This window comes from Saccopteryx leptura, chromosome 1 (genome assembly GCF_036850995.1).
Source record: "Saccopteryx leptura isolate mSacLep1 chromosome 1, mSacLep1_pri_phased_curated, whole genome shotgun sequence".
NCBI lineage: Eukaryota > Metazoa > Chordata > Mammalia > Chiroptera > Emballonuridae > Saccopteryx > Saccopteryx leptura.
Window position 1 is genome coordinate 6,261,733 of NC_089503.1, and position 16,898 is coordinate 6,278,630.

The window sequence follows — 16,898 nt, forward strand, 5'->3', positions numbered from 1 at the left end:
ACTGCGCGGACGCGCTAGGCACTCTGGGAAACGTGGTTTCCGGACTGTCGCAGGTGGCGAGAGGAACTGACACGAGATGGCGCCCGAGAGTCACTGTCGGTTCAGAGTCTCTGGCGTTGCCAGCCCCCCCCCCCCACCCCCGGGCGCCGCGGGCGCCGCTGTAGAAAAGGCCGCCGAGGCCGGAAGGGTAGTTTCTCTTGGCAGCCGCGGCTCGAAGGTGTCTGGGATGCAGGGTGCAGTGACCTGGGCGCGGTCTCTTTGGCGCGTTCAGTTTTGCCTTTTGAAAACCTGTCCTCCTGTCCTGATTAGGGGCCGCCCTGCCTGCGGACCGGCCCCAGCCTGGGCCGAGCAGAGCCGAGCCTGGCGGAGGGAGAACGTTCTGAAGGTGGCAACTAGCCCTGGAAGGAGGGACCGCACGAGGGACGCGAGCTGCTCGTCGCTCAAGTGTTCAAGTCGGGGCTGGGCGACCGCTCCCGCTCCCGCTCCCGAGAGGCTCCTGTATCAGGTGGGAGTGGAATTGGGTCTCCGAGAGCAGGGGGTGTTCTCATTCGCCCCTTCCCCCTTCATCCCGGGAGCTCCCAGCGCTGCCGGACCCCTCCGGCCCGCCGTGGGCAGAGCTGCGATCTCAGTGCATTGACTGCCCGGAAGCACCCTCTCCACTCCCGAGTAGAGTCTCTGGACTGAGATCTAGAAACCTAGAATCTGATTCAGGCTCTGGCAGAGACTCAGTTACTTCCCTGAGCTTCTGTTTCCTTATTTCTAAAACAGTGGTAATTAGGATACCTGCCCTTTTCTCCTTCTCTGGGAGTGTTGCAAGTTCCATATGAGATGACACTGATGTGTATGTAGGCTGGATAGTCCTTTATGGCCGTAAACAGCCATTCCCATTCGCTGTATATTATTAGTGCAACTTCTTGGAAGGAAATTAGGCAATGACTTTCCAAATTAAAAAAAAAAAAGAAATGCACATCTTCTTTGTTTCTGCAATTTTAGAAATGTGTCCTACAGATTTTTAGTGGTATATGCACAAGAAAGTATATATAGTGTGTCTGTAAAGTCATGGTGCACTTTTGACCGGTCACAGGAAAGCAACAAAAGATGATAGAAATGTGAAATCTGCACCAAATTAAAGGAAAACTCTCCCAGTTTCATACCTATTCAGTGCAGTTCGATGTGGGCTCACACACAGACTTTTTAGGGCTCTTTAGGTAGCTATCCCGTATAGCCTCTACAGACTCGTCACTGACTGATGGCCTACCAGAACGCGGTTTCTCCACCAAACTGCCGGTTTCCTTCAACTGCTTATCCCACCGAGTAATTTTATTTCTATGTGGTGGCGCTTCGTTATAAACACGCCGATCAATATTCATGTTGCATTTTGGTCACAGATTCGAATTTAGCGAGCCACAGAACACACTGAACTTTCCTCTGTACCATCCACATCTCGACTGGCATGGCCATGGGCTGCTGCTGTATACACGGTGTTATGTCATCATCTGTGCATGCGCACATGCTGCCACATCACCCTACAGAAACTGGGAGGGTGGCCCTGGCCGGTTGGCTCAGTGGTAGAGCGTTGGCCTGGTGTGCGGAAGTCCCAGGTTCGATTCCCGGCCAAGGCACACAGGAGAAGTGCCCATCTGCTTCTCCACCCCTCCCCCTCTCCTTCCTCTCTGTCTCTCTCTTCCCCTCCAGCAGCCAAGGCTCCACTGGAGCAAAGATGGCCTGGGCGCTGGGGATGGCTCCTTGGCCTCTGCCTCAGGTGCTAGAGTGGCTCTGGTCGCAACAGAGCGACGCCCCAGATGGGCAGAGCATCGCCCCCTGGTGGGCATGCCGGGTGGATCCCGGTCGGGCGCATGCGGGAGTCTGACTGCCTCCCCATTTCCAGCTTCAGAAAAAAAAAAAAAAGAAGAAACTGGGAGGGTGTTCCTTTTATTTGGTGCAGATTTCACATTTCTATTGTCTTTTGTTGCTTTCCTGTGACCGGTCAAAAGTACACCATGACTTTATGGACACACTGTATAAGGGTACTTACTTGGAATGGAAAAAAACCAATAACCTGAATGTTCATCAGTAGATGACCACTTTAGTAAATGATGGGTTCCATAAAATAGAATATATGTGGTTATTTTTTTAAATAAGGCAGAGCAGCAGTGCCTTTTGCTCAAATAAATGCTTTCAATTACTTTTTTTTTTTTAATGTCACTGATTGATTTTAGAGAGAGGAAGGTGGAGAGAAAGAGACAGAAACATCAATCTGTTCCTGTATATACCCGGCCCGGGGATCAAACCTGCAAACTTTGTGCATCAGAATGATGCTCTAACCAACCAAGCCACCCAGTCAGGATGCTTTTTATCCTTTGTGTGTGTGTGTGTGTGTGTGTGTGTGTGTGTGTGACAGAGACAGAGAGAAAAACAGAGAAGAACAGATAGGGACAGACAGGAGGGAGAGAGATGAGAAGCATCAATTCTTCGTTGCGGCTCCTTAGTTGTTCACTGACTACTTTCTCATATGTACCCTGATGTGGGGTGGGGGGGGTTGCAGCACAGCAAGATACCCCCTGTTCAAGCCAGCAACCTTGGGCTTCAAGCCAGCAACCCCTGGGCTCAAGCCAGCAACTATGGGGTCATGTCTATGATCCCATGCTCAAGCCAATGAGCCCGTGCTCAAGCCGGTGACCCCAGGGTTTCGAACCTGGGTCCTCTGCGTCCCAGTCTGATGTTCTATACACTGCACCACCAACCAGTCAGGCGCTTTTTATCCTTTCTTTTTTTTTAAGATTTTATTTACAAATATTGATCGACTTATGACCTATGCAACTTATGACCATTCAACTTTACGACCACAATTGCTAGCCACGACTGCTCTGCGTCTGGCAGCGCAAGCGTTGCCCAGCTGGGCGTATGACAGTGACGACCAGCTTCCGGCAGCACTACCATCTCCGCGTGCACCATTTCAACTGTTATCCCAGACTCGGTACAGCAATTTGTGTTTTGTGTCTTGGATATTTTTCATCAAACCCCTCCCAAGATGTCTACCAAGAGGAAATTGTCTTTGCACATATTAAACCAGTTGTACTGGTAATGCAGTGTTTTACTTAAACCTGACGAATGTAAAAATAAGAAAATGGTGTAGAGATGATACAAATGGTATAAAATGAACAAAGAAAATTATGATATATAACAATCATGAAAGAAAATTATGATAAAATATAACTTAAAGATTTTTTTTTTTTTTTTTTACAGAGGCAGAGATAGACGGGGACAGACAGACAGGAACGGAGAGAGATGAGAAGCATCAATCATCAGTTTCTCGTTGCGCGTTGCGACTTCTTAGTTGCTCATTGATTGCTCTCTCACATGTGCCCCGACCGCGGGCCTTCAGCAGACCAAGCAACCCCCCGCTGGAGCCAGCGACCTTGGGTCCAAGCCAGTGAGCTCCTTGCTCAAGCCAGATGAGCCTGTGCTCAAGCTGGCGACCTCGGGGTCTCGAACCTGGGTCCTTCCGCATCCCAGTCCGACGCTCCATCCACTGCGCCACCACCTGGTCAGGCTAACTTAAAGATTTTTATAACATCATTTCACAGTACTGTACATATAGCCTACTCAACTTATGACCAAATTGTTACAACCGGTCTGTCGGAACCAATCGTGGTAGTAAGTCAAGCACTAGCTGTATTGACTTTTAATTTTTAATTTTATTTATTTATTTTTATTTTTCTGAAGTTGGAAACGGGGAGGCAGTCAGACTCCCGCATGTGCCTGACCGGGATCCACCCGGCATGCCCACCAGGGGGCGATGCTCTGCCCATCTGGGGCGTCGCTCTGTTGCAACCAGAGCCATTCTAGTGCCTGAGGCAGAGGCCACAGAGCCATCCTCAGCTCCCGGGCCAACTTTGCTCCAATGGAGCCTTGGCTGTGGGAAGGGAAGAGAGAGACAGAGAGGAAGGAGAGGGGGAGGGGTGATGCAGACGGGCACTTCTCCTGTGTGCCCTGGCCGGGAATTAAACCTGGGACTCCTGCATGCCAGGCCGATGCTCTACCACTGAGCCAACCGGGTTGTATTGACTTTTAGAGAGAGGAGCGAGAGAGAAAAAGTGGTCAGGAGGAGCAGGAAGTATGAAGCCATAATGGTTGCTTCCCATATGTGCCTTGACCAGGAAAGCCTAGGTTTTCAAACCAGCAACCTCAGCATGCCAGGTTGAATGCTTGTGCCACCACAGGCCAGGCAGCTTTGTATTCTTAATAAAAGAAATAGGCGTGGCCTGTGGTGGTACAGTGGATAGTGCGCCAACCTGGAATGCTGAGGGCGCCAGTTCAAAAGCCTGGGCTTGCCTAGTCAAGGCACATACGACAAGCAACCAATGAAAAGCTAGAATGAAGTAACTATTTCTTGTCACCACTCAATCTCTTGGTAAAAATCAATAAATAAAATCTTTAATTAAAAAAAAATAAGGGAGAGAGAGCTTTTTGTGCAACTCTTTGTGATATGAAAAAAATTTTCAAAATGTGGAACAGTATATTAATATGCTATAATTTATATTTTAAAAAAACACATACGAATATATTTGATGACATAAGCCCGTAATGCCTTTGGAGGGACCCAAGAAGCTGGTAACAATGTCCTCCTGTGAACGACTGGAGGACAGATTCCAAGGGAGACATAGCTTTAATTTTATATCTTTTTTGAAAAACTATTTTTTTGTTTGCACCTTTAGCAATTTGTGAGTTTGTAAATACATATAGTTCTCAACCATTTGTCTGCACTTCAGATGTAGTTTTGTTTTTGTTCTCCTGCATGCTGATCTCTTACTTCTCAAGAGTCTTCCACAGATTCTAGTGGGCCCGCAGCTCTGCGTTTGTGATTGGACCCTGCCTTGGCTTCCCTCCTGACACTGTCACCCCCACCTGCCCCAGCCCCGCCCCACCCCAGCCCCAGCCTAGGACTACTGAAAGAGAAGTCTGGGTGGGACTCATGGTTGGCTATCGGGTGGCAGGCAACCCCCAGTGTTCGCTCAGTGGGTGGTCTGGCCAAGTGGATCAAGAATGAGAACTCGGGCCTGACCAGGCGGTGGCACAGTGGATAGAGCGTCGGACTGAGATGCGGAAGGACCCAGGTTCGAGACCCCAAGGTCGCCAGCTTGAGCACAGGCTCATCTGGCTTGAGCAAGGAGCTCACCAGCTTAGACCCAAGGTTGCTGGCTCCAGCAAGGGGTTACTCGGTCTGCTGAAGGTCCCCGGTCAAGGCACATATGAGAGAGCAATCAATGAACAACTAAGGTGTCACAATGAAAAACTGATGATTGATGCTTCTCATCTCTCTCCATTCCTGTCTGTCTGTCCCTATCTATCCCTCTCTCTGACTCTCTCTCTGTCCCTGAAAAAAAAAAAAAAAAAGAATGAGAACTTGGTTCTGTTTTCCACCTTGTGACCCTAGGCATGACAACCATGGACAGGTACAAATGATACTTCTAGGGAGCTATTGAGGCTGTATTTATCAATGCAAGCATTGTTAAAATATCAAAGTGGGAGGGAGTGCTTAGGGACTTCATAATTTAATCCCTTTGTTTTACAGAAAGAAACAGACTCAAGGTGAAGTAAGTTGTTTTGTCTTTTTCTTTCTTTCTTTTTTTTTTTTTTTTTTTTTTGTATTTTTCCGAAGTTGGAAACGGGGAGGCAGTCAGACAGACTCCCGCATGCGCCCGACCAGGATCCACCCGGCACGCCCAGCAGGGGGCGATGTTCTGCCCATCTTGGGGCGTCGCTCTGCCACAATCAGAGCCATTCTAGCGCCTGAGGCAGAGGCCACAGAGCCATCCCCAGCACCCAGGCAAACCTTGCTCCATTGAAGCCCTGGCTGCGGGAGGGGAAGAGAGAGACGGAGAGGAAGGAGAGGGGGAGTGGTGGAGAAGCAGATGGGCACTTCTCCTGTGTGCCCTGGCTGGGAACCGAACCTGGGACTCCTGCATGCCAGGCCGACGCTCTACCACTGAGCCAACCGGCCAGGGCCTGTTTTGTCTTTTTCTTTTTTTTTTTTTTTTTTTTTACAGAGACACAGAGAGTCAGAGAGAGGGATAGATAGGGACAGACAGACAGGAACAGAGAAAGATGAGAAGCATCAATCATCAGTTTTTCATTGTGACACCTTAGTTGTTCATTGATTGCTTTCTCATATGTGCCTTGACCGTGGGGCTACAGCAGACCCAGTAACCCCTTGCTCGAGCCAGCAACCTTGGGTCCAAGCTGGTGAGCTTTGCTCAAACCAGATGAGTCTGCACTCAAGCTGGCGACCTCAGGGTCTCGAACCTGGATCCTCTGCATCCCAGTCCGACGCTCTATCCACTGCGCCACCTGGTCAGGGGCAAGGTGAAGTAAGTTGTAAGTGGTAAAGCCAGGGTTAGAACCCAAGTCTCCTGCCCCTCAGTACTCTAGGGTTAAAGCACCAGGGTGTGGGGGAGAGATTAATTCTTAAAACTGGGTATGAGGTTTCAATCAATGAGAATGTTAGGTGCCAGCCCCTACCTGAGCCGTGCTTTGAGGGAAGGAGTTGTGTATTCACCCCCCAACCTAAGGTAGTGTTACAGTAAGACAGGGAATGTGACTTGGACAGTGGGGCCAGAAGTGACAAAGATGGCACTACTTGCTTTTCTTGAACTTTTCTACAACTAAGCAGAAGGAACCGCTCAGGAAGGGGAGGGCCCAGCAAGGGTCCTTCTTGCCTGGCAGTAGGCTGCCTTGGAAAATCAGGATCTCTTGCATTGTAACAGGAAAAGGATTTGGGGGACCCAAAGTGTGCTCCAGAACTAGCACCAGGTGTCTAAAAGGAGCCTTACTTCCTGGAACAGGCTTGGTCCTGTCCAGACAGGTCTCGGCAGCCCCCACTTCCTTCTAGGTCGCTAACTCCCTTCAGCTGAACCAGCAGAGCCAAGCACCTGCTGCCCAGTGTGGGCTTGTTCCCCTGCCCACCTGCCTGAGCGGATTGCCCAGGCCCTGCCCTGGGAGATGAGGGAGACAACGCCCGCCTCCTCCTCCCCCGTCCTTCCTCCTAACCCACCCCACACAGGCCTGTCCCAAGACTCCTGGGAAACGTGAGGACCGTGAGGGGGCAAAGAGAGCCAAACTCATGTAACCACAGAAGACCTGGACTCACGGGTAGATGGCTTTACCATAAAATTGAAAATAATATGAAAATGTTTTTTATTTCTAAGTACAAAGCCAGATACTATCAAGACGACGAAAAACTGGCCAGAGGCCGTGAAGGACAAAAAAATGACTCTCTTTGGCCTGGTGCTCTGGGTCCCAGGGCCTTGCCACGGGAGGAAGGTGGGAGTGCTTGGGCGTGGCAGTGGCAAAATACTGGAGCCGGCTGTAGAGGGGGGCCGACCCGCCAGCCCCATCACAGGGCCCAGCTCTGCTCCTCGGAGCCTCCCGGACTGGGGACTGGACACTGAGGTTACTCAGGCGCCCGGGGAGGAAGGGGGCAGGGGGGAGGCCGATGGGAGTGGGTGAGGGAGTGCTGGGAAACTGTGCTTGATCCCATCGCTGCGAGGGTTTCTGGCAGCAGTGAAGAATGCCCCCCAAAGCATCCCCCGTCTCTCCCCAATTACAGAGAAAGTCTTGAGCCCTTGGACAGGTGGACATGGGTCTGAGACTGAGGATGGTAGGGGCAGAGGCTATAATGACAGGGGTTTGGAGCCTCCTGGGCAGTGCCTGGGAGGAGTGTGGACAAGCTGGCAGGGATGAGAGGTGCTCGTCCCAGGAGCTGTGTGCAGGCACCTCTGTTCGTGTCTGGGGGGCACTGGAGTGTGTGAAGGTTCAGGCAGCGCCCTCCTCCCCGCTGTCATCCACGCTGACCTGCCTCACCACCTTCCGCAGCCTGGGGGTGGAGGCACAGATGGCATCCCCTGACTCCTGCTCAGGTGCCTGCTCTTGCTCCTGGAAGGCCCGGGCGCGGCTGGCTACCAGGGCGGCGCTGTTGAGGGCAACCACAGACTGGCGAGACTTCAGGGCAGGCCAGGGCCCCTTGCGGGCCCGCCGGCCGCCCTTGGCCTTTGAGAACTGAGGGAAGGGGTGTGGAGGGTCTTCATCTGAAGAGTTGTTTGAGGAGAAAACCTGGAAGGGTGAAAGTATAAGGAAGAAGAATCATGGAGCACACGCCTGGAAAAGGGCAGGTGTAGAATGTTTGTTGACTGAATACAAAAACAAAGTGAGCTGCTCATGAGTCAAACTTCCCTAGGAGGGAAGACAGCATCCCAGTCCTCCGGCCCTTGCTCCTTGGCCCTCACTTGTCTACAGCTTCTTTCTGGCCTCAGAAGCCCTCCTTAGTTCCCCTGCACCTGCCATGTCCCCCTCTTGCCCCTTCTGCCTTTAGACAGTTGGGAAACACCTTCTAGGCGCCAAGTGCTGAGCTGGGGTGGAGTGAGGACACCCGGCCTTTAGGCACACCCATGTCCATCCATCAACCATCCAGCCCTCCCCATCCTCCTGGTGCCACCTCGCCTAGGAAGGCTCTCCCAGGCGTCCCCTCCCTCTGTGAGACGAATCCTCCTGCCAGCAGGTTGGCCAGAACTCTGGTGCACCAGTGCTGTCACCTCTCTGCATCTCCTCTTTCAGTGTGCTGCCTCTCCGATTTGGGAGGGGCTGCAGGATCATCCTGGCTACCCCCATCTAAGGCCAGCAGTCCGTGCTCTAGCTCCTGGCCTGGGGAGGACGCTCCCTGCACAGCCAGGCAGCCCTGCCCCTGAGGAAGCAAGTGCTTTTGTTAGGCAGAGAGCTGCCTGTGGCCTCCAGCCTGAGGCTGGCTCCAGAGGAACCCCCTGGGTGCCTGTGGTGCCATGACTGCTCCCCAGCTCCCACGGAGGGCAGTGCTCACCTGCCCCCGCTAGGTCTCCTGAGCTGCTGCTCTGAGGGCACCAGCGGGAGCTGCCCAGGGCATGGTCCCCCTGCTCGAGGCCAGAAGTCGAGCCCTAGGCCTGGTCTTTTCTCCACCCTCCTGCCACCTGCCTCTCCTTTGGACCCACCCTGCTTGGCCTGGGCTCCTGCCTTAGCCCCAGCCTCACCTCTGGCAGGTCACCAGCTCCTGAGGGGCTCTCCAGCTCTGAGGGGAACTCCAGGAGGCTGATGGACCTCATGACCCCACGGAGGTTGATGCGGGGTCTTGGCACAGGCTCTTTTTTGGGGGATGCCTGGCTGTCCTCCACCCCCACAGCCACCACGTCCCCACTGCCCCCTGGTTCCGGCGGAAGAGGTGGGAATGGTGTAGAGACTTCGGGGGCCAGGGACTCCTCCGGGGAGGCCCCACCCACTTTCTGCTCCCAGACATGGCTCTGCCGGCTGTGAGGAGGTGGCACTGGGTCAGCGTGGAGTGACCCAGCAGCCAGCCCCACGGCCACCCCACGGCCCCGTCCCCTTGACCTCCACTCCGTACCTGGCAGTCAGGATGCCCTGGTAGGTCTGCAGCTGGCGCAGAAAGCCAGGGTTGGGGCGGGCGATGGGCCGGAGCTCCTGCACGTGGCGCAGAGCCTGCTCCAGGCTCCAGCCGTACTGCTTCATGGCATACGCGACCACCGTGGCTGCCGAGCGGCTGACACCCATCTTGCAGTGGACTAGCACTCGGGTGCCCTGTGCTCTGTGGAGGCGAGAAGTGATCAGCCCCCTTCCCTGTCCCTCTCTGGGGGCGCGGGCAGTGGGGATGGGGACAGCCTGACCTTGCGGCCTCCACGAAGCGGTGCGTCTCCTTCCAGTGAGGCAGCAGCTGGGCGGACTCCTCGTCCCAGAGGCGCACATTGTGGTAGGTGAAGCGCTCGGGGTAGAAGTTGTCGATCTCCCGGGCCATGTTCAAGATGTGGCTGACCCTGCAGCACGGAGTGCGAGGCCAGGCTGATGTGGCCAGGTGCCCCAGGCCCAGTGGCCGTGAGACCCGGCCACACTGCGGGTTTCTGTTTGGTTTTGGTTCCAAGGCAGGTAAGGGAGGCCCGGTGATGGTGGGAGGAGGGACGGCTGGGACTCTGAACTGACAGTTTCACCCTGCTGGGCTTGTCTGCCCTCTGGTCCAGGGAGCCGCTGGGCTCAGGTGCAACCCTGGCCCTTCAGTTACTTTCAGAAGTCAGTCTGAGAACAACTTCTGAGTTAAGCTGAAATTGGGTGGGTCTGCAGCAGTTGGGTGACAAACACTGTAGCAGACCTCCCAAAAGTCCGTGGTGGACAAATGACAGGAGCTTCCAGAAGCAGGCAGGCGGGTCCTCCCCCTGGAGAGGGGCGCCTCCATCTTCCCTTCCCAGCACGGGGCAGGGGCAGAGTGGGCCAGGGAGCTGCCGCAGGCCAGCCAGGCGGCCAGCAGGGTCTGAGACCGGGCTGAGGGGAAGGCCCAGGGCGCAGTCAGAAACTGGGCTAGCGCCTGCTGGGGGAGTTCTGGGGGCTCCTGACCAGGTGCTGTCTCTCAGGGAGAACCCATGTCCGGGTGCCCCGCCCTTCTCCCTGGGTCTCCCGCTGGCTTCTCAGGGATTGGCTGCACTATAAGAGTGAAGGCCTCCTGGTGAAGGCCCCAAGCAAGGGGGATGACAGAGGGTGGGCAGTCCTGAGGGGGACAGAAGCCTACTTGTTTCTCTGCAGCTCTTCCAGGTTGGCGGCATTCCATTCGGAGCCCTGTGGACAGAGAGAGAAGCTCCATCCTCCCTGGGCCGGGTGGGCTGCAGCCGCTCTCAGACCCTGCTCCAGGGCCCCCTCCCCCCCGCCCCGCCTGCAGCTCACCAGGTAGAGGTGTGGGAAGATGCGGGAGGCCCGGTCCTGCTGGGCCATGAGCAGCAGCATCTGGTTATCGATGAAGTCGCGGTACTGCTGGAGAGGGCATCCCAGGCGCAGCTCCAGGGCCTGGCGGATCTGCAGGCAGGAAGGAGTGGAGAGGTTCCCGGGGTCCTACCCTTCCCTCCAGGGCTTCTGAGGACGGTGCCCAGCCCGTCTACACAGAGGAGCTGAGGCCGAACCTCCGGGGCTGGCTCAGCCGGGAGGAAGGCTCTGCCGAGAGGAGAACTCAGGCACCAGCCGGAGGCCCCCCACCTACCCAGGCCCAGCTTCCGCCCGGGCCCCGGCCCCCTGCCCACCTCTTTGGAAGTGATGCTCTCCAAGTCACTGGTGTCCAGTACCTTCCAGAGCTCAGCCCGAATGGCCTGCTCCATCTGCTCCTGTTCTGAGGGCCTGGGGGTGCAGCCTGTCAGTCCAGGGGCTCCTGCCCTGCTCTGCCACGGCACCCCCCTGTCCTTCCCCTCCCTCACTGACCGGCCAGGCTCCGCACTGGGAGGCCGCAGAGACTCCAGGTCGGCCATGGCCATCCACTCGTTGAGACAGCTCTGGTCAGAACTCAGTCTGTCCTGGTAGTGGCTGGCCCAGGTGAGGGCACTGCCCCCTGGCACAAGACCACTACCTAGAGCCGCCTCACATGCCTGGTGCAACACCTGGAGCGTGGCCCTGGGACAGAGGAGAGGCTGGGTCACACTGTCCTCCCTGCTGCCCCTGCTGGCCCAGACCCTACAGCCACCTCTCAGGCCAGCCCCAGGTTGCAGTACCCCCACTCCTACCACATGGTCTGGATGGAGACTGGCTTGAAGATTCGGCTCTGCCCACCAGATGTCACACTGAAGCCCCTGAGGGAGACCAAGTGAGGGTGAACCCCACTCCAGGCCCTGAAACAGGGTCCCTGAGAGGCCCACCCATTAGACACCCCGTGAGGCTGATCCTCAGAATATGTACACATCACATGAGCTTCAAAATAAGCCCCCTTTGCCAGATTGGGGTGCCAAGGCCCAGAGACGTTGAGTGATTTGCCCAGGACCACACAGCGGGTCTGTGGTAGAGCTGAGAGTAGGCCTAAGCCCTAGGCCCTAGGCCCCAGGCCCCCCAGCCTGGAGTTCTGCAGCAGCTGCCCAGTGCCCCACTCCCTGTCATATACACCACACCCTCTGCCCTCCTCTGCCCTTTCCCCTCCCTCAGGTCGCCACCTCTTACCCATCTCCATCTAGGTACACCTGGGTGTCACTCCAGAGAGGCAAGACCAGGCCCAGGGTGCAGCTGGGAGAGCTGGCGGGACACAGAGGGACAGCGTTGGCCCCCACCACTGCACTTCCCTGCCCCACACCCTTCCTCTCCCTGCTCCCACCTGCTGTCAGGGAAGTCCACCCCTAGGAGGACTGTCTCGTCCTGGCTCACACGTTCTCTTGTGGAAACTACCAGCAGGTAGCGGAGCCGGGGAGGCCGTGCTGCCTCCAGCTGGGCTGCCTGGGGAGAGAGCAGCCCAGGTTCACAGTGGTCCGTAGGACCCTGCTCCCCTAACCCCCACCTGGGCACACAACCCAGGCCAAGAACAGACAGTGCCTGCTCCCTCCATGTCCACCCCCTTCAGAGATAACAGATAAGTGCTTGCATTTCAGCGGTTCCCGACTTTTGGTTTTCATGGTCCAAAAATGTTTTAAAAGGCTTTTCTGAAAGGGTATGTATATGTGAGAAAATGGGGAGAAGGGGCCTGACAAAGATTGCCCATTTTTTATTTCTGCCTAGGAAGGAGGATGAAAATAAACCCTTTCACTTGCTATTGCCATCATTTCATTCAAGAAATCTTTCTCACCAAAGATATATATATATATATATATATATATATATATATATATATATATATTGACAGAGAGGGACAGATAGGAACAGACAAACAGGAAGGGAGAGAGATAAGAAGCATCCATTCTTCCTTGCAGCTCCTTAGTTGTTTATTGATTGATTTCTCATAAGTGCCCTGACAGGGGGGCTACAACAGACCGAGTGATCCCCTTGCTCAAGCCAGCAACCTTGGGCTCAAGCTGGTGAGCTTTGCTCAAACCAGATGAGTCCGTGCTCAAGCTAGCGACCTCGGGGTCTCGAACCTGGGTCCTCTGCATCCAGTCTGATGCTCTATCAACTGCGCCACCGCCTGGTCAGGCACCAAAGAAATATTAATGACACAATTTCACAATAAAAGATGATGTTTCGGCCTCACCTGTGGTGGTGCAGTGGATAAAGCGTCGACCTGGAAACACTGAGGTCGCCAGTTCGAAACCCTAGACCTGCCTGGTCAAGGCACATATGGGAGTTGATGCTTTCTGCTTCTCCCCCCTTCTCTCTCTCTCTCTCTCTCTCTTTACCCCTCTCTCTCTCCTCTCTAAAATGAATAAATAAAAAAATAAATAAATCACCATTACTGTGGAACCAGTGGGTGGTTAGAAAATTAAAAAAAAAAAAAAAAGAAGAAGATGGGCCCTGGCCGGTTGGCTCAGTGGTAGAGCGTCAGCCTGGCGTGCAGAGGTCCCGGGTTTGATTCCCGGCCAGGGCACACAGGAGAAGCGCCCATCTGCTTCTCCACCCCTCCCCCTCTCCTTCCTTTCTGTCTCTCTCTTCCCCTCCCGCAGCCGAGGCTCCATTGGAGCAAAGATGGCCCAGGCGCGGGGGATGGCTCCTTGGCCTCTGCCCCAGGCGCTAGAGTGGCTCTGGTTGCAACAGAGCGATGCCCCGGAGGGGCAGAGCGTCGCCCCCTGGTGGGCAGAGCATCGCCCCTGGTGGGCGTGCCGGGTGGATCCCGGTAGGGCGCATGCGGGAGTCTGACAGTCTCTCCCCGTTTCCAGCTTCAGAAAAATACAAAAAAAAAAAAGAAAAAGATGGCGTTTCCATGGAATACATTCAGCTTTGCAAAAGACTGACCGCACCTTCTTTTTCTCATTTTGCTGCACTGAGATGACCCACAGGCATTTAGGAACTAGTTCTCCTGCTGACATCTGTGTCCCATCCCCTTGGGCCCCTCCAAGGCACCAGCCTCCCGCAGGCACTTATCAGGCCCCCGAACACCGGTCCATTTGTGGGTAGCTCACATTGTCAGGAAGGTCAGCTGTGGTCACACAGTCACCTGCGCCTGTGTAACCTCAGCTCTGGGGCCTAGTTGGGCCCTACAGACTTATGCAGAACAAACCCCTGGTCCTGTCCCAGCCCTTCAGAGACCTGAAGACAGGACCTCAGCCATTAAAACAACTCCAGCAGGATTGTCAGGGTTTGGGTAACCCCTTCACTACCCAGGGAACCCCTGCCCTCACACCACTGCTTCCCAAAGACACACACACTGGCTCTGTTCTGCCCTCTCCTCCCCCTTGTCCCAGGGGTGGCTCTCTCTCCCCACAAAAGCTCTGTGGGGCTCCTTACCAAGCGGATGTCGTCCTGAGGCCTCAGCAGCTCCACCATGAGGTGGAGGTGCTGGCTCTGCTCCTGCTTCTGGGGACTCGGGGGCCCGTGCCCATTGTCTGTATGGTCCCCGAGGAGCTGCTCTTCTCCGGAGGGTTCCTCCGCTGGTTCCGGGCTGGGCTCCTCTGCGTCTCCATTGTCCCCTCCATCCTGCAGTCCCAGGACAGCCCCATGGAGCACTGCAAAGCTCTGCCTAGCAGGGCAGCAGGGAAACCATTGTGGCTTGTCATACTCCCTTGGGACAGGGGTACACCAGCCACCTGGAGGGCCTGTTTTAAAGGGTGTTGGGCCCTTTCTGCATCGAGTCAGTAGGTATGGAGTGTGGAGACCTGAGAATGTGAACGTTCAACCAGTTCCCAGGGGGTGTGGTGATTATACTTTGAGAGACACTGCCTTGGGGGCTCTTGGGGGCCCCCAGCCCACCTACCTTGTCTGAAATGACTGTGTGTTGCTCCCTTTACCTTCCCACCTGTCTAAATCGAAAGATGCTATAAACTTCATGTGGACTTAGGAGTCCTTAGGCCCTGTGGCCCCGTCCTGCCCTTTGGCTTGACACCACTGGCCTGAGCCAGGGTCTAGGATAGGGTGAAGGAACCCACACAGACCAGAGGAAAGATGAAAAGCAAGGCAGCCAGGCCGGAGCTGCGAGCCAGCCATGCCCACTGGCAACACTGCCCCACATATCCAGTAGTTGACTTTGGCTGCGAGCCCACCGTAATGGCAGAGGCCAGGCGGCGGCTGGATGGTGTCTGCGTTAGGGGGAGGTGCTCACCTTCGCTGGAGCCGGCTTCTACGCTTGGAGGCCTGGTCCTGCTGGGAAAGTGGCCCCCAGGGCAGAGTTAGGGGATGCTGTGTTGGGGGGGTCACCCCTCCCAACCTCTGTGGGGAGTGGAACCAGAAAAGGTGTCAGATACCCTTCGCACCCCAGTCTACTCTCCACCAGAGGCACTGGGGGGCCCAGGTCCAGGTAGGGCAGCAAGGGGGTGTAGGTGAGTAGGGTACTAGGGTTTGGCCCAAATCTGGGCCAGGAAGGGGGTAAGGCCTCCACTGGCTGGTTTGGTGCCCAGGGCTCCCAGTCGTGCCTTGGTCAAAGTTCCTGGGAGCCTCAAGACCCTACCCACTCCACTCCAGCTGACTGCGGTCCCCCTGCCCACACCCCTTTCCTTACAGGGAGGCTGCCGGTAGGCAGGACGTGTTCCCCAGGCCCAGCTGGCAGCCAACTACGTGGGTAGGACCACAGCAAAGCCAGACTTACCGTGGGCCCCACAGGCGTGGAGTACCCGCTGGCTGGTGGAGAGCGGCTCACTGTGACCAGAGCCATGGGATCAGGCCGGGGGCACCTGGCCTGGCACTGGGCACAGAGCCCTCCCACAGAGACACGGACAGTCCCTGCCCCGCAGGACCAGGAAGGAGAGCCTGGAGCCACCACAGCCTGGCACCTCCTTGGGGGCGGCCCTTAAAGGGCCAGATACTCGTCCAGCCCGGCCTGCGTAGCCAGCACTCAGCGGCCGCAGCCCCTCCCTTCGCGTCTTCTCGAATTCTGCCCGCCTCGCCCACGCCCTCAAAACACATTGGGGGCGGAGCCGGGGGCGGGGCGCAGGTACGGAGCCCAGAGACCGGCGGGGAAGGGGTCGGGAGGTTCGGTCCCTCCTCCCAGGAAGCACCCCAGTCCTCCCTGCCCCGCCCAGTTAGGTCACCTGGGCTCTGCATTGGGCCTCCAAGGTTGTTACCTAGCAAAGGTGGGTCCTAGGGAAGGCAGGACTGGGACAAAGGTCTTAGGATCAGATACATTGGGTCTTAAGTTGGGGGGCACCCCGTTTGTATTTCTTCATACTGGTGGGCCCTCGTGTTTCCATTCTCTGCATGAATCACTGGGAGACAGGCAAAGCGTCCGGGGAAATCAGGAGGGATTTAGAACTAACACCTGAGGCTCACAGGGAGCCTCAGGGCCACCTTGGAGGTGAGCAAGAGCAGAGGGGAGACCTTCCCAAAGCTCCCCATAGAACATGGCAGAGTCAGAGCAGGAACCCAGGCCTAGGGTGCAGGGCACTCTGGCTGTAAGGAGAGTCTGAAGACCAGCCTTCCCCTCTCCCGACAGGAGCGTGAGTGGGTTCTGGAAAAGCCAGACTGGGTGGCAGGAACCACGAGATAGGACAGGGCTCAGGAACCACCTGTTCTGTATGGGCACTTGACACATATTGGCTCATGTTACCCTCCCAGCATCCCTGGGGGGGTGGAAAGTGGTCTTACTTTACAGCTGATAAAACTGAGGTTTAGCCTGACCAGGCGGTAGCACAGTAGATAGAGCATCAGACTGGGATGCTGAGAACCCAGGTTCGAGACCCCGAGGTCACCAGCTTAAGCGGGGGCTCATCTGGTTTGAGCAAAGCTCACCAGCTTGGACCCAAGGTCTCTGGCTCCAGCAAGGGGTTACTCAGTCTGCTGAAGGCCCATGGTCAAGGCACATATGAGAAAGCGATTAATGAACAATTAAGGTGTTGCAACAAAAAACTAATGATTGATGCTTCTCATCTCTCTCCATTCCTGTCTGTCCCTATCTATCCCTCCCTCTCTCTCTGTCTCTGTAAAAAAATAAAATAAAAAATAAATTGAGATTGAGAGAGGCTAAAGGGGCCGCAGCCAGGATATGA

General features: G+C 55.5%; 1 protein-coding gene across 2 annotated transcripts; it reads right to left on the minus strand.

Annotated features, from left to right (window-relative positions):
* Positions 1 to 7,180: 7,180 nt before the first annotated feature.
* On the minus strand, positions 7,181 to 15,724 carry SSH3 (slingshot protein phosphatase 3). Of its 2 annotated transcripts, none has more exons than XM_066344162.1 (14): positions 15,503 to 15,724; positions 15,020 to 15,057; positions 14,209 to 14,440; positions 12,152 to 12,270; positions 12,001 to 12,072; positions 11,574 to 11,639; positions 11,275 to 11,463; positions 11,100 to 11,193; positions 10,750 to 10,878; positions 10,598 to 10,644; positions 9,708 to 9,854; positions 9,428 to 9,628; positions 9,060 to 9,333; positions 7,181 to 8,112 (listed from the first exon to the last, which is right to left on the minus strand). In XM_066344162.1, exons 1-14 carry the CDS (start codon positions 15,566 to 15,568, stop codon positions 7,816 to 7,818), a joined length of 1,971 nt encoding a protein of 656 aa, XP_066200259.1. In that variant the 5' UTR covers positions 15,569 to 15,724; the 3' UTR covers positions 7,181 to 7,815. The 2 variants fall into 2 exon arrangements, with proteins under 2 accessions (XP_066200259.1, XP_066200165.1); XM_066344068.1 differs by having other exon boundaries at positions 15,020 to 15,060; positions 15,503 to 15,723.
* Positions 15,725 to 16,898: the final 1,174 nt, after the last annotated feature.